Genomic DNA, 17,625 nt, shown 5'->3' with positions numbered 1-17,625 from the left:
CATGCAGCTTCAGGAGTTGAGATTTCATCCCTGTTGTTGGAAATATGGTTGCACTTAATGAGGGTTGGCAAGGGGAGGAGACTGCCCCTCCTATTAACTCCACAACAAATCCGTTGGATTTTCTTCTGGCAATTTCTGATGTTCCAGAACATGTCTTTAGCGTGTCCAGGAAACAGAATCCTGAATACTGAATGTGTCCAAGAATGTTGACTTTGCCAATTACATAGTTCTCTGATCATCCAATATCACACATCCCTCTATTTCTTGATCAAGATGTCCTTTCGGGTAGATGCTGGCTAGCACGATTTGCACGATTTTAGAGCACAATTTTCCTTGGAAGCCTTTCCTGCATGCCTCTGTGCATGAGGAAGTAGCCATGTCTGATGAATGCTCAGCTGGCTCCCTGCTATGCTCTGCTGTAGGTTTACTGGAATTAGTTGTAGACTGAGATGGTGGCTCTGTATGAAGTACTGATGTGTGCTGGTCACTATTGCACTCAATGCAGTGAATGATAGCTCTTCAATCTTTTGCTTGGTGTGCTGTTAAAGTACAACATTTGAAACATATTAAGTGTTCTTTTAGAAAATGTCTCTGGTCTGCAAGAAGTTTTTCTCTGAATCCTCTGCATTTCCTTGAAGGGTGAGGTTTCTTATGGACAGGGCATTGTTTATCATGGCTCATGACAGAGTTTTCTACTTCAGTTTCATTGACTGTGATAGGCATTTTGTTGTTTGCTTTTGTTGGAGACCTCCCAGAAGCTGAGGGCATAAAACCGGGGTCATTTTGCATTTCTGCATGGTGGCAGACAAATTCCATAAAGAATGAAAATAACAATTAGTAGGCATGATGCTTCATTTTATGCCTAGGGCCTTTGGTTATCCCCTGTTCTTACATGTTGTTTGGCAGTTTCTCCACTATAGGGTTTATCCCACTGCTGTGTCCAAGAAACTCAGTTCTGCTAGGTAACCCTAGTTTTTTTTTTTGGTTTGTAGTTCCGACAACATATCTGCAAGGTCCAGTAGCTTCTGCAGTTCTTTGTGCGAGAGCTTTGGAAAGATTGAGTCTGCTGAAGAGATTCCTTGATTGCCTCTGGAGAGCCATAGCGTTTGTCTAGCCTCTTCCACAACATTTGTAACCCTGTTGCTGGATCATTAATATGAACTGCCCTAAGCCTTGCTGCGTGTTGCAGTGACTCCCCACTAAGTCACTTATAGAGAAGGTTTGTGACTTACTCCTTCAACTGCATTGTGAAAACTTGATTTCCAGGTCAGGTAACTGGCAGACTGGTTGTCAAACACTTTTAGTCCTGTTGTGACTAGGTCTCGACGAGTCAAATACCAAGCTAAATCTAATGCATCTGCACTCCTGAAGGAGGCATTGCAGAGGCTAGTTTGCCAAACATGTGTCCTGGGATGGATGGAAGTCCAGCCTGTGCAGATGGGGTTGGTATTGGTAGCAACTCTTGACTGAGGTTTTTGCTGTAATGAAACTGCAGAAGGGGTGTTGTGGGTCTTTGATGCCTATAGACCTTGACTGTCAATACCTGGACTATCTGAAGTCACGTTGGTTGTGTGGTGTGGACGGCTTCTCCCTGCAGAGCAAGAGTACTGTCTTTTTCCTAGCCAAAGTACGTTTGGACATATTCTTTAGTAAGCTGCATTGGCTGTTGTGATGGCAAAATGTGATTGATTCTGGTTGTAGACTTGCCACTGTATAAGTCCGCTGCTGTTCCATATACCTTTGCCTCTGCTAAGGCAGCTTTACACTCTTCCTTGAGTACACTTAGAGTAGCATTTACACACATTCTCTCCATGTCAACGTGAGCTCTCTCCATGTCTCTGAGAGCTTTCTCTGTATGCATCTCAACTTCTCGTTTCGCATAAGCTGCTCTCATTCTTGGGGCTTCAGCTCCTGTGTGGATTCATGCTGCAGCTATGCTAATCACAGATTTGTTCAAGCATAGTGAAAACATGATTGATGCATCACATTCTGACCTCACTTCCAGGTTTCAGCAATCGACATTGCTCGGATCAGAAACTGACATTGTCATGTTAAGATGTGTCTCTAGTCTGCAGACAATGCCTTTGAAGATGATTTACCTTTTCACTCTGTTGCCCTCGCAATGCAGTAATACAAAGCAATGGAGTTAAATACCTTATCAAAAATCACCTGAGATGGAAGCTTCCTTCAGGGTTTTTAGCGAGATCTTACTTGTGAAAATATATTGCGGTTTCAGGGGCAAATAAAGAGTGGATGAAGATAGATGTCTTTCCACTGTGTGCTTCAAGTTGAAATCCAAATTAATCCATACAGGACATAAAAAAACAGCTTATATATAGGAAGTGATGTTCATGTAAAACAAACTGTATAGAAAATAAACTGTACCTCCAGAGGTCACAACAGTGAAGAAAACAGAATTCTACATATCTCTGCTCTGTTCAGAATTTCCATAATGAAAATATGTATTTTAAATTTTTTTCACAATTGATTTGAGTCATGCAGAATGAACAGTGATGATTTTATGAAGGTTATTGTGATGAGAATCCATCACACACTTTGATGTGTAAATGAAGGGGAGGCTTTGGTGCATAGGGAGTACCCAATACTCACTGAGCTTCTTAGTTCATAGAAAGTAATTCTAGGACTAATCAGGATAAGCTGTGGTCAATGATACAGTTGATGGCAAGTGTTTCAACAATGATTGTGATGCTTTGGAAGGTTAGTAGAAAGTGGTTGTTTCATGATATGTAGGTTTATTAATTGGCACATACAGAATAAATATTACATCACTTCTCCAAGTCGTCTAGCCCATATCATTTCACTGTCAGAGGATGCATGGAGTTGAAACTAATTGTAATATAATATCAATAATAAATAATAAAACAACTGAAAAATATTGGGATATGGGTGCCAGGAACTTCATCATGAAGAAAGTTGGGTATGATTTCTACTAGTAGAGTTTGCATTTTATTATGTCCTTCAACATCAAAGCCTGTGAAAATATTGCATCTTTTCATATGTGAAGCAGGCTCTGATGAAAGCTGACACATGGACTTGATGGAACTAAACATATGTGAAATTATTGCTGAAGATATAAGAGACTGTAGATATCAGGAGGAACAAACAAGCTGTTAATGAAATTGACGAGCTCAATGTGAGAGCAGCATTTGTCAGGAAATGTAGATTAAGCTTGGCCCAAAAGTGGAGCAGTGGAGTCAATTTAGCAGTGAGCAATAACTTCAATAATGCACTGCAAAATAACAAGCTAAGGGGGCCACAAAACAAGAGAGAACAGATACTCAACAGGATGAGTCAACAAGGTAACTGAAGCCTAGGAGCAACTGGCTGAGGCCTGACAGGACCCCCCACCACCCTCCATGGCCAGCACCTTACTGCCCAGACCATCGGCATGAGTCCGATGGAACTCTGTGATCAGCGATGGATCCAAGATGTAATTGAGCATACCCAGGACCTCTCTTTCTGGCTGCGCCCTTCCCAGTTGACCAGGTACTGCACACCCCGTCTATGATGGTGTGAATCCATCGACTGGCAAACTGTGTACACTGGATCACCTTCCACCATCCTTGCTTCATAAGATGCAGGCTCAGGTAGGCTGTGTGGTCCATGGACAATGGGCTTGAGGCAGGACATGTGGAAACGGGCTGTGATCCTGAGAGACAATGGCAGCTGGGGCTGGTAAGTGGGTTGATGTTCTGGGTAATTCAAGTTCAAATTTAATTATCATTCAACCATACATGAATACCCATGAATACAAACAAACAAAACAGCATTAGTCTGGGCCAAGGTGCAAAATCACACTACCAACAGTCATACACAGCACAAAGCACATATTGTGAGAAATATATCAATAAAATAGATTTGCACAAAAGTATCATCTAAGACCTTGAGCCCATGAATGTTGCAGCAGTCTGTAGTCAAGCACAATACAACTTGTTTTCTAGTGAGTGAACACTGGGGGCAGCAGTGACTCCAACTTGGACTTTACACCACACCGCTTCTGGTGGAGTGTACCAACTCTGATGTCTCCTCCTGGGCAGTTGTGAACAGGCAACACTGCGGCTTGAGGCCTAGTCCTTGCTACCACTAAGGCTACACAGCTTCTCAGCCGTACATCAATAAACTAGTGAATCGGACTTGCAGCATTCCACATTAACAATGTCCAACAGGTCTTGCAATCACAAGAAAAGCAACTAAGACAATCACTCGTTGTTAGACTGCACACTGCTCCTCCAACACCTTTCTGATGCAGCCATGAGCATGATCTACACCAAGACCAGCTCCTTCAGTTTCTTCTACCAATGAGCAACTCGCTGATGGGGCAGACCTGCAGTACTCTAAGTTCTTAATGTCCAGCAGGGTCTTGCAATCATGAAAGAAACATTTAAAAAAGACAGTATCACCTTTAGTTGGCCCCATAGAAACCACTGTGACCAATCATGCTACCATCTTACCATGAAACAAGAACTTAAAGGGATCTTCTTAAAGGTCCCTTTAAAGAAATCTGAAAGGGACCAATGAACTGAGGTAAGAGTTTGAGGGACTTGGTGCATAGAGGCAGATCGGATGGACAGCCCGGCACAGTCTCTGGGCCAGAGTAGTCTGGCTAGGTGCCAATAGTGGTTAGCCTGGCGGCAGTAGGCACGGGTGGTAGCTAGGATGGCCCTCTGTGTCCTCTTCCAAGCATTCTGGCATCAGTGAACCAGGGCCCTGGCAGACAGGATCTCCACTGTTGACTCCTTTGTGGGGGACAACAGGAGTTGGTCGTCATGAAGCCCTTCAAAGGGTGACATACCGGTATCTGTGGTAGAGGATGTGTGTAGATTGTGCGACAGTTCAGCCAGATCAGATACTTCTTCAATGTGGTAGAGTTAAGAGTTGGCGAAGCAACGTAGAAACTTTTCCACTTGCTGACTGGCTCTTTCTAATTGACCACTGGTCTGTGGATGATATCCAGAGGACAAACTCACTGAGATGAGGAAGAGGGAGAAGCTGGCTCATTAGAAGCGGGAGAAGAATTGGGGGCCCCAGTCTGACACAATGTTCTTAGGGAAATCATGCGGGCAAACTGCATATTGCAGAACAAGGTCCATTGTCTCTGCCGGTGACAGAAGTTTGGTTAGGGCAGTGAAGTGGGTCACCTTGGAGAACCAGTCCACCACTGTCATGATCACTGTGGCCCCATTGGAAGGTGGCAAACCCCTGATGAAATCCATGGTAATGTGGGACAACGGGCTTGGGGTACTGGCAAAAGCCCAGGAAACCACTGGATGGAGGAATTGGGCTGTGCCCATTGAGGGCAGGCAGCAAAGAACTGATATCCATCTGTAATCATGGGGATCCACCAGAACCAGCGTTGCAGAAAATTGAGTGTCTGTCGAGTGCGTTAATGGCCAGGGCGGGGTGTGGAGAGGGCCCAATGGATAACGTTAATAATAAATTATAAAATAACAAGCCATGAGAGGCCACTGAGCAAGAGAGAACACATGCTTAACATGACAAGGTAACTGAAGACTATGAACAACTGGCTGAGGCTGGCTGGTTCGACGGTGAACAAGGGACTGTAGATGAGAGCTGGGTTTAAATAGGTTGCAGGTGATGAATTGGAAACAAGTGGCAGGTGACTCCAGTTAGCTGGGTTGATTGAGACTGGGAGGTGCCTGTCTGTGCTGGCCTGACAGCACCAATGCAATTGTCAGTCGAGCAGAGGAAAAGTTGGAGAGCAATACCAATATGATTTGGAATCTAGCCAATGAAAAGGCAGGCATAGTGGAAGGAGCCAAAAGACGAATTGTTGAGGGTTAACAACCCATGGACTCACTTTCAAGGACTCTACAACTCAGGTTCTCTATCTATCTATTTAGTATTTGCACAGTTTGGCTTCTTTTGCACGTTGGTTATCCATCTTTGTGTGTAGTTTTCATTGATTTTATTGTATTACTTTTTATCTACTGTGAATGCCCATGAGAAAATGAATTTATGGGTAGTATACAGTGACATGTACCTACTTTGAACTTTTTTCTCTGATGTATTCTTCTGAAAAGGGTGTATGTGGGTTAATTTGTGGAGCAGTAAGAAAGAAATGAAGCAAAAAATAAATTAAGGGTTGCAGGGAAGATAGAAAGTGGTGATTATTCTTGAATGAAAACTTGTAAATCCTTGTGATATTTTAGATATTCAAGGTTGCCTGCCTATGCCCCAGTATCAGCCATCTTTGACTGACCCTCCACAATCCAGCCTGATCCCTCTCAGGTACAACAATAAACCCCTATTATTCACCCTGTGAGCTTGTGTGCAAGCAATTAATTTCAGTGCGCACAGGTGTACATAACAATGATTAATCTAACAGTCTGTCTGGATTGGAAATAACATTTCCTCCTTGCTGACAATCGACACTGGTGCTTGTCAAGGATATGTGCTTAGCTCACTGCTTTATTCTCTCTAAATCCAAGACACTGTGGTTATGCAGAGCTCAAAAACCATCAACAAATTTGCCAATGACACATCTATTGTTGGCAGAATTTGAGATCATGATGAGGAGGCATACAGGAGTGAGATAGATCAGCTGGTTAAGTTGTGTTGCAACAACAACCTTGCAAACAACATCAGTAATACCAAGGGATTGATTGTGGATTTCAGGAAATGGAAATCAAGGGTACACACACTAGACTGCATTGAGATCAACAGTGGAAAGGGTGAGCATTTTCAAGTTCCTGTGTGTCAACATCTCTGAAGTTCTATCCTGGGTCCAACACATTGATGCAATTACAAAGAAAGCACAACAGTGGCTATATTCTAACTGGTTGCATCTCCATCTAGTACGGAGGGGCCACTATACAGGATTAGAATAAACTGCAGGAAGTTGAAAATCAGAGCACTAGCCTCCCCAGCATCGAGGACTTCAAAAGGTGATGCCTCAAAAAAAAAGCGGCTTCCAACATCGATGTCATGCCCTCTCTTCCCATTGCTCCCATTAAGGAGGAGGTATAGGAGCTTGAGGAGACACACTCAATGTTCAGGAACAGTTTCTTCCCCATCACCATCAGATTTCTGAACGTACAATGACAGACATCCCACCTCTCCTGGAAGTTCCGGGAGTCTCCCACATATTGATAGCGGCTACCTGATGCCCGCAAATTATATACAATATCCCAGAAATCGACTTTTTGAGAGCGAGAGAGGGGGAGAGCATCCTGATTGGGCTCTCTTTGTGCTACTTTACAGTCGACCTCTCTCTCTTTCATTGTCCATCAGTTCAGTTTAGTGTCCTGCAGCACCATGGCAGAGTGTTACAAAAAAAATATCAAAAATAATGAGAGTGTTGCTCACTGCACTGTTTGCAACAGTGACTTTTCTATTGCCCATGGTGGGTTAGGTACGTCGCATCCAGAGTCTCTCCGGTTAGCGGATGATTTCCCTCCTCCGATGTAGTGGGAAATTGCGTACGAGGTAAGTTTCAGCAGTGGTTTGCCATTGCCTTCTGCCGGGTGAGTTTCCAAAGAGATCACCAGCTTGTAACCCAGCACAGATGGAAAGCGCAGGGGAGCCGCCTGGCTGGATTTGAACCTGGAACCTTTCGTCCCGAAGTCCAATGCTCGTGCCACAACGCCACCAGCCCGGTCCCATGGTGGGTTAAATGACTGTAAAATACATGTTGAGGTGAGTTTAACGAATGTCATTTGTTCATTGGCGTAGCTAATGTTATTTAAACTAGCTGGCTGTAGACTTGCTTAAAGTTGTAATAGAATAAAAAAACGACTCCATGATAATATAATAAAACATAATTGTGAATCTTGTGAATCTGATGTCTTGCAAAATTAACAAGTTCATTGACGACTGCTATGAGGTTGAGTCTTCTGGCAAAATGCTCAAATCTGCCATGCAAGCCACATCACAGTAAAAGTAAAGTTTACAAAAGAAATAGGAAAGCTACTTGCATTAGCATTTAGCTATCAGCATTGAGACTGCCAACAAAATAGTCAACAAGGAACGTGTGTGTGTGTGTGTAAATAGTTTAAATACGTGATCAAGTAAATTTTTGTGTTCTTTCATAATCAAATGTCCTGTATCCATACACTCTTGGAGGTCGACCGGGTGGGAGGTGGTGCTGCTACCTCCCTGAACTTTGTTTTTGCAGGGTGGGATGTCTGCAATGAACCCATGAATACTACCTCACTATGCTTGCTCTCTTTTTGCACTATTTTAATTTATTGTTTAAAAAATTAATATTATGTAGTGCAATATACCGCTACGGCAAAATAACAAATTTCACTACATATGTCAGTGATTGTAAACCTGATTCTGACTCAAATCCAATCTTAAACCCACCTCCCAACTCTAACCAATTTGGTCCTCCAGTATCCCAGCAAACCCCATCGAAAGGACGGCGATTTCCGGAATTTTCTCCGCCTGTTCAGGCGAACGGCAGGAAACCCGCTGCATCAATGATTAATTTAAAAATAAACAACGGTAACTTGTATAGTAGATTCATTTCTCCTGAATCGAACCGGTTTTTTTGCAGACGTTTTACCCCTGGTCACGTCAGTTGTACTTTGTTCTCCATCTGCCGGTGGAAGGTTTGCGGAGAAAGCAGCGCCGTCCGATTTGCGCCGGACCGGCCGACGCAGTTGGGTTGTAAACCACCAGCAGATACAGAATGACAACTGGATTCGGATTCGGCACGGCGGGCACCACCACTGGTGGTGGCTTCAGCCTCGGAGCTTCCAGGTACCGCTCACCGCATGGTTCCGGTCTACGACTTGGGCCTCTCTTTCTCTTTAAGCGGCATCAGTTATTCTTAGTGATTAGCGGGTCAGACGTGTGGACAACTGTCTAAGGTGTGCATGAGTTAGTAAAAGATCACAGATAATTCCGGCCAATAAATACGTTTGTGCATTTAAGCAAGAAATGTTGGAAATATATAACACATCAGGCAACATCACTGGATGTTGAAACCGATTATCTTTTCAGGTCGTTGACCATTCTTTTTCTCTTTCCATAAATGTTGCCTGGCTTGCCGCAGTATTTCTTTTTGGTATAACACAAAAGTTATTGATGGCTGATTTGAAAACTATCTTCAAATGAAAAGTAAACATTTTAAAGTTCTTAGATCCTTTATGAATTAATACATCAAATATTCTGGCATGTTAAATCAGATTTTTCTAATTCGGTTGAAATGCAAATGATGGAACAAATATTATTTTAAATGAATAGATTTGTCATTTAAAGTTAATATATTCAGTTGTGCTTTTGTCAAAGTTGAAGTTATTGTCATAAGTACATAGAAACATAGAAAACCTACAGCACAATACAAGCCCTTCGGCTTACAATGCTGTGCCGAACATGTACTTACTTTAGAAATTACCTAGGGTTACCCATATGGAGATCGACCGATTATGAGTGAATTGACTTTGACTTGATATGTTTCTAAAACTTACAGTAATAATGTTTCGAAGGTATTCATTAATGACCGTATACAGTGTACTTTCCAGTAGTTTAATTATGGGTAGTGTTGACCCAAAATTACCTGCATCCAAGGGATTTAAAGGAAATAGAAGCAGAAAAAGCAGGATACTTCGATGAAAATTTTTGTAAGTAACCGAATTCCAGGAAGATATTAATGATTGAACTCCCTTGATCACAAAAGGAGAGAGACAAAAATTAGAAAATTATGAGGCATTTGGCATACCATCTGTTGTTCACAAGATAATTGAATTTACTATCAGGGAAAAAGTTAGTTATTTAGAAAAGCTGAATGTAATCAGACCAAGACAATATAATTTTATAAAAGGAAAATCACAAAATGGAGAAAATCTGTAGATGCTGGAAATCCAAGCAAAACACAGAAAAGCTGGAGGAACTCAGCAGACCAGGCAGCATCTATGGAAAAAAGTACAGTCAATGTTTTGGGCTGAGGGGTCCTGCTGAAGGTTCTCAGCCGGAAATGTCGACTGCACATTTTTTCCCATAGATGCTGCCTCGTCTGCTGAGTTCCTCAAGCATTTTGTGTGTGTTGCTTTTTTACGAAAGGAAAATCTTCTTTGACAGATTTGCTGGAATTCATTAAAAATGTAAGAAGCAGAGTCAATGGAAGGGAACCTGTAGTTATAGTACAGTTGAAAAGGTACCACCTAAACAGCTAGAACACAAGATAAGACCTTGTGATACTTGGAGAAGTGCGTTAACATTGCTTATCACTTAAATGACGAGTCAGAATAAATTGAATTTTTTTCACACAGGCTGGATGGATAGGAAGGCAAGGTGGCCCTACTAATAAAGCTGTTGCTTCACAGTTTTAGTGACCCCCCCCCCCCCCGGTCATTTCTGATTTTGTGTGCTGTCTGTGTGGAGGTTGTACGTTTTCACTGTGACAACATGGATTTCCCCGGATGCACTGGCTTCTTCTCATGTCCTGATGATGTGTGGGTTGATTGGTTCATTGTCAGTAGTAAATTGCCCCTATTTTACCTGAATGGTAGAATCTGGATGGGAAGAATAAAATGAATTAGTAAATAACTCATATTTTTGAGTTGTATTGCTATAGTATAATTAGTTGAGTGCCAAAATGATCAGTTCTTGGCCAATAAGTAATTTTTGAGGCCCTCTGTTGGTTAGGGTTGACGGTGAATGTTGCATCCTAGCTATCTACGTAATATGCAAGCCAGGACAGTACAATATGGAGAGCAGGCTCCCCCTCTTCACACAGCTAGTGAATTCAAAGGAACAGTAGAGTCTGATACAGTTTGAGATCAGTAGTCTCACAGGCGTTGCAAGTCAGCATTGAACTCTATGTCTTAGGGGCTCCAGCTCCAGGATTTTCCTCAGGGTTTACTCTTGAAGCCTTTCCCTTGTGTAGGTATAAGGCAGCAGAAATTTGAGATAAGAAGTTTCATTCTCCTAGATGAGCTGCCAACTATGGCTGACAAGCCCCATCTGCCCAAAGTGACTGGTTTAAAGATGCCAGTAACCTGCCTTTGCCCCTTCTCCTGTCAGTAGAAATGGGTTTTAATATCAAAGCCACACATGAAAGCCAGGAGCTGGACTTGGTTGTCAGAGGTTGTTTGAAACATGTGCCATTGGGAGCATTTAATAGGTAATGGGAGCTTATCCCCACTATCTCCCTTTAAAAATCCTGGAGGAACTCAGCATCTGTGAAGGGAATTGAACAGTGCTGACACCCTTCACTAGGACTGGAAAGAAAGAGGGCAGAAACCAGAATAAAATGGTGGGGGAGGGTGAAGAGCAAACTGGTGGGTGATGAGATGAATCCAGGTGAGGGGAATAAGGGGAATGTTGGGTAGGTGGGATAGGAATGATATGAAAAGCTGGGAGGTGATGGGCGGAACAGGATGAAGTCTGATGGGAGACCGTGTAATAAAAGGAAGGAGTTGAAAATTGAGGGAGTGCAGCGTAGGTTCACAAGGTTAATTTCTGGGATGGCAGGGCTGTCATATGTTGAAAGATTGGAGCAACTGGGGTTGTATACACTGGAATTTAGAAGGATGAGAGGGGATCTGATTGAAACATATAAGATTATTAAGAGATTGGACACGCTAGAGGCAGGAAACATGTTCCGGATGTTGGGGGAGTCCAGAACCAGAGGCCACAGTTTAAGAATAAAGGGTAGACAATTTAGAACGGAGTTGAGGAAAAACTTTTTCACACAGAGGGTTGTGGTTCTGTGGAATGCTCTGCCTGTGAAGGCAGTGGAGGCCAATTCTCTGGATTCTTTCAAGAAAGAGTTAGATGGAGGGATATGGGGAGAAGGCAGGAAAAGGGTACTGATTGTGGATGATCAGCCATGATCACAGTGAATGGTGGTGCTGGCTCGAAGGGCTGAATGACCTACTCCTGCACCTATTGTCTATTAAAACCAGAGGAAGGGTCGTGTGGGTAATGGGTAGGTCATGAAGGCGGGGAGGGAAAAGGGAAGGGCCCAGAGGAATAAGAAGACAAAGGAGAGTGATTATCAGAAGTTAGACAAAGGTGTTGTTCTTCTAATCTGAGTCTAGCTACAATTTGGCAGTGTTACTTCAGATTTCTAGCATCTGCACTCTTGTGTCTTCACTTGGTTGACTGGTTTGTAGTACTTTTGGGATACTTGGGTGGAATAAGGCTGTTCAAAGTCCATATGTAGATTGGTCGTTTGATTTCAGAGATGCTCTGCCACTTATGTGGTGTAATATTTATTTGTCATAAGGCAGTTTTAGATTGATTATTGTTAGGTCCTCTGCAATTATCGATAAATAGTCTCTCTTTTGATGTTATAAAAGTCAGTAATTTATATTTCTAATTTGTTTTGCAAAGTGCAAACCAGCAACTGATTTTTCTGAAGAAAAAATAACATTTTTAAAATAATTTAATGGATTTATCAGCAAGCTGATTGTATTCATTATATAATCACAGAAAAAGTAATTGTATTACTCATAGCTACTGGGAAGAGCATGTTAGGTTTTTCCAAACTACTTTTGAATGTATTTTCTGAGTTCTGTTAGGTGAAGGAATTTTCTTTTTTCACAAACAGAATGATCAAAGCAAACCTATGATGCCTAGATCCAGTCTGTCATTAGTCGCAAATGTTTAAGCATTTTTTGGTAGCATCTCTATGCTGGAACAGGTGTGACAAACGATGGGATGTTGTTTAGATGTAACGATGTTAAGAGAATGCACTAAATTACATTTCATTTTAGTGAAGAATTGGTGGTAGTGTACTTGATTAGAATGTGCTGTAGTTTCCTTGACTTACCCCAACCTTCATTTATACAACCACTGATTTTGTTCTGTGGTCACAGGTATGAGAGATTTTGCTTCTGGTGGAAATGATTTAAGGATTTAGACTTTATAATGTAGCTTTGTAAATTATTGTTATTAATGACTAAGACAAACAATGTTCATTTCTTTTTTAATTGATTCTAAGTTTTTAGTGCTTTTCCTGTTTGTAAGTGCTTATTATCTTACCTTTTCCCTAATTTGTTTTTCATATTTTCCTGCTGAGTACAGTAAAAGATTATTTTGCTTTTTAACAATGTGCTGATCAACTATTGATTTAATTTGTCTGGAACATCAGTTGGTTCTTACCTTTATTCTTGTACTTGTTTTTTTATTCTGCGGAAGTGTTCTCTTGAAATTAAACTTTCTTTTGAAATAGTGGTGAATTTCTAACATTTTTTCTATTTATTCCCAAAAATTGCAGATATTTGTAAATGCATGGTATTTTTCTTAAGTGCTCTATATCATCTGTATGAGGGACTAATGATTGTAGAATACATTCTCAGCAGCCATGTAGATTCTTGTTTCACTCAGAGTGTTCGTAAGATACAATGATGATTTTGGAGCAAGGTATGAATCAATGTTTGCAAAATAAATTTAGCCTTATGATTGCCAACCATTTGCCCTCAATTTTATTACAGTAATACTAGTGGTACTGGATTTAATTTTGGAAATCTCGGTACTACTGCTGCAACCACAACCACAACAGCATCTGCATTTGGAGGCCTTGGTGGTGGACTGTTTGGACAGAAGCAAACTACTGGATTCTCGTTTGGTGCCACCTCAACAGGTAGGCTATATTTCTAAATGCAGAGTTTACTTATTCTCTAAATTTATGTTCCTCTACACGTCTGCTTTTGTAGATGTGTGTTATAGAGCACAGTTTGTTCCTAATATAGGTGTTTTCATTCCCAATCATTCTGACCATCTTTTGTGGTTATGTTAACTCATTTATATTTATCTTTTTGGTTTGTCCATATTTGGCTTTCCACACTTGCTCACCTCGACCTGAAATTTGCTCAAATTCCATCATGATCCAACGAAGAATCTATGAAGATAGGATGTTGATCTTGCATGAGAATCCAGTAATGGAATAACAAAAGATTCTGATTTTCCGTGGTCCACAGAGAAATCTGGAGCAAAGATCTATTTGAAGACAGTCCCATTACTGTGATCCTAGAAGGAAAAGACTATTTGTTTTACCCCCCCCCCAACCCAACCCCTTCTGTGTCATTTTTCAACCATTTACAATAGCAGGTATTAGAATTCTGAAATAAAACAAAAATTGCTAAAAAAAAATTGTTAAATTAGGATTCATCTACTGTCATGAAAACTGCCACATGCACATTTTAAACTATTATTGTGGACTACTATGAGTGGTTACGTTCTGGGCAGTAGAATGGGAAGAAACGAAAGAGCAGGTTTTGTATTTCCTAGCATTGTATTGGATAGTAAGGAGATTACATGATAAAGGAAGTGATTATAGGATCACTTCATTCAGACTATAGGAGGAAAAGGGAGAGATGTACAGTAGGAATAATCAAGGTCCACAGTGGAGAAGAATGAAAACTGTGGGATAAGATGCACATTTCTGAAGTGTCGGTGTGATTGGTGTGGGCACGTGGCCAAGTGGTTAAGGCATTGGACTAGCAACCTGAAGGTTGTGAGTTTGAGCCCCAGCCAAGGCAGTGTGTTGTGTTCTTGAGCAAGGCACTTAATCCCACATTGCTCTGCGAATGACACTGGTGCCAAGCTGTATGGATCTTTATGCCCTTCCCTTGGACAACATTGTTGTCGCAGAGAGGGGAGACTTGCAGCATGGGCAACTACTGGTCTTCCATACAACCTTGCCCAGGCCTGCGCCTTGGAGAGTGAAGACTTTCCAGGCGCAGATCCATGGTCTTGCAAGACTAACGGATGCCTTTAAGGTGTGATTGGTGATTTTGTAAGAGTAGATACAACAGAACTAGAAACTAGTAGAAAGAAATGGCTCTGCATGTTCAAATGGAAAAATTCAGGTATGATATTATATCACTACATAGATCCACAAAGCACCCCTAAAACAAGTAGAAATACTTAGAAACCACTGTCAGGTATGTCCAGAGAAAGTTAGGGAAGATCTAAAAAAGTAAACTGAACAAATGACTGCAACAATTAATGAATACTCAGTAGCCTTTCATACAAGCGGACCTCCTACCAGTACTTTGCTACTGGTATCAGATTTGGATATTGTGCAGAGAAATTAGTGGCATCTGGATGAGGAGCGTGTTGAGAGTGACGGGGGATAAAAAAAAGCATTAGCAATGTTATTAGATAATACAAAATTGGAAGCCTTTCTGGATAAGTCTCAATTGGCTTTGCACAACATAATGGAGCACGATTTTCTCATTTGCTCAAGCTGTGCCAGGTTAGTTGGAGAACAGCGGTGGACAGCAATCTTGGTCATGCCAGAGATGTTCGATTGGGTTAAGTTCAGGACTCTGATTGGGCCACTCAAGAACATCAATTTTCTTCATTTGAAGCCACTCCGTGGTTACAGTGGCAGTATGCTTTGGGTCATTGTCTTGCTGAAAGACAATCTTCCTCCCCAGTTTTAGCTTTCTTCCAGAGGTTAGCAGTTTTTTTATTCAGGATCTCTCTGTTTTAAATAGAGTTCATCTTTCCATAAATCCTGTCTCCTGTTTGAGCCAAATTTTTAAAATTTTGATTTGTCAGTCCGGAGGACTTGCTGCTATTGTTCAGCACCCCAGTCCTTGTGATTTTTGTACATAGGTGAGTCTCTTGGCTTTGTTTCCAATTTGAAGGAACGTCTTTTTAGCAGCAACTCTTCCATGAAGACCATTTCTGAAAAGACTTCTCCGAACTGCAGAGGGGTGTACTTGGGTTCCAATGCGTTCAGAGCTGAATGCATTGGCTTCTGATTTAGAAGCGTCGCCAACTTGACGTATCTCGTCTGCTGCATTCAGTTTCCATGGCCGACCACTGCACTTCTGGTCCTCAACCTTGTCCACTTCTTCAGAAGAACTTGGACAGCATATCTTGAAATTCCTGTCTGTTGTGCAATTTCTGTTTGGGAGATACCTTGCTGATGTAGGATGACCACCTTGCGCCTTGCTGCTATGCTCACTCTTGCCATGGTGTAAGATGATTTAGATAGATATACTTTATTGATCCCGAGGGAAATTGGGTTTCGTTACAGCCGCACCAACCAAGAATAGAGCGTAAATATAGCAATACAAAAACCACAAACAATCAAACAACAAAATGCAAACTATGCCGAATGGAAATAAGTCCAGGACCAGCCTATTGGCTCAGGGTGTCTGACCCTCCACGAGAGAACCTGCAAAGTTCGATGGTCACAGGCAGGAACAACCTCCCGTGACGCCCAGTGTTGTATTTCGGTGGAATATGACCGGAGTTCAACAGCAAAAAGTTCAGTTTTTTTTTGCTGTTGGACTCCAGCTGTATTCCACCGAGATACAACACTGGACATCACAGGAGGTTGTTGTCACATCTGCCACACCTTCACCTTTTAGTTTAGTTGTTCTTTGCCCAGTTTGATTCTTTCTACACGCATTAGTGAAATGTTATAGTCAGAAGGTCTTATAGTGCAACAAGCAACTGTAAGGTAGGAGCACTGCAAAAGAGCAGTTTGACATATTGGACCAGTCTATTTGCATGGTGGTTAACACAGACAGGTCATTTGTCGATCAGCAATTAACGGTTTAAGTTCTGAAATCAGTTTGGGACTCTGATGGTGGAAGAGGGTTAGGAGCCAGATAAAACCCTGGCCTTAAAAATGATAGGTCATACTGCATGAACATTGAATTCTAAAATCTTTCATATGAGAATGAAAATCTTTAAAATCAAACTATTAAAATGAATAAACTAAAATAAAAAGAGTTTTGAGACTTATTTTTAAAATGTTGAATGAGATTGCTAAATCTGCAGGCAAGTATTTTAATACAATTTAGCCAACATATTGTAGAATATTCTCTTGTTTTGCATTTAGTGCCTATCTGTAGAAACATTTCTGTGAATTATTGTGTCTTGGAATTACAAGAAAAAAATAGCAAGTTCAGTCTTACTGATTGGTACTTGAAGACTTTGCATTTCATTCCTGACTTCTTGTGGATTATTGACTCTGGCCGTATAAAGATGTACTGATAATAATATGCTAAGATTTAGGAAAGAGAAGAATGCCTTTTTCTACTTGATTACTTCTGTCTTTTTCCCCTAAATACAGGAACTACAACAGCAGCAACTACAGGATTAACCTTGGGTAAGTCTGATTAAGTGGGAAAAAGTTTGACAATCTAATCAGTAAAGTGTAAGAAATACAATTCTTAAGTACATTTCATTATTTTATTCAAATATAGTTTGTCTATAAAATTATCAAGTCATCATTTATGTTGTAAATTATTATTTGTTCAATTTGACCAAACTAATTTCATTTCCTAGGAGCACCCACAACTACAACTTCAACTGGTTTTGGTTTAGGATTCAATAAACCAGCTGGTTCAGCAACACCTTTTGCAATGCCTGTTGTGCCTTCTGCAGCAGGAGGACTCTGCCTTTCATCTGCATTGCCAGCATCTACAGCAGGTAAAGGTTGGCAGGCTTTGTCCTTGTTTTCATCAGTTGTTCACACTCCATTTAAAAAAAACTTGTCTGTATTATGTATCTTGTTTGGCCATCTCAGAACGAGAGCTTTTTGTACTATCAATCTATCATGCTGAATCATAAGGCAGTGTTTTCCTGGAGTCAGGATATGCATCATGCATATTTTTTAAAAAAAAACAGAAATTGCTGGAATATTTAGGTCTGGCAACATCTGTT

At 41.2% G+C, this 17,625-nt stretch overlaps 1 protein-coding gene across 4 annotated transcripts in view; it reads left to right on the top strand.

Moving 5' to 3' along the window:
* The first annotated feature begins 8,406 nt into the window (after positions 1 to 8,406).
* The window catches only part of nup58 (nucleoporin 58), a 70,245-nt gene continuing 61,026 nt past the window's right edge, over positions 8,407 to 17,625 (top strand). For all 4 annotated transcript variants that reach the window (XM_072263020.1, XM_072263017.1, XM_072263018.1 and 1 more), the window contains exons 1-4: positions 8,407 to 8,745; positions 13,428 to 13,576; positions 17,033 to 17,068; positions 17,248 to 17,391. In XM_072263020.1, the coding sequence (XP_072119121.1) occupies positions 8,675 to 8,745; positions 13,428 to 13,576; positions 17,033 to 17,068; positions 17,248 to 17,391 (400 nt within the window). In that variant the 5' untranslated portion in view covers positions 8,407 to 8,674. The remainder of the gene's footprint in view (positions 8,746 to 13,427; positions 13,577 to 17,032; positions 17,069 to 17,247; positions 17,392 to 17,625) is intronic.

The sequence above is a fragment of the Mobula birostris genome, chromosome 7 (assembly GCF_030028105.1).
Source record: "Mobula birostris isolate sMobBir1 chromosome 7, sMobBir1.hap1, whole genome shotgun sequence".
NCBI lineage: Eukaryota > Metazoa > Chordata > Chondrichthyes > Myliobatiformes > Myliobatidae > Mobula > Mobula birostris.
This window is presented reverse-complemented; position numbering and strand designations above follow the sequence as displayed.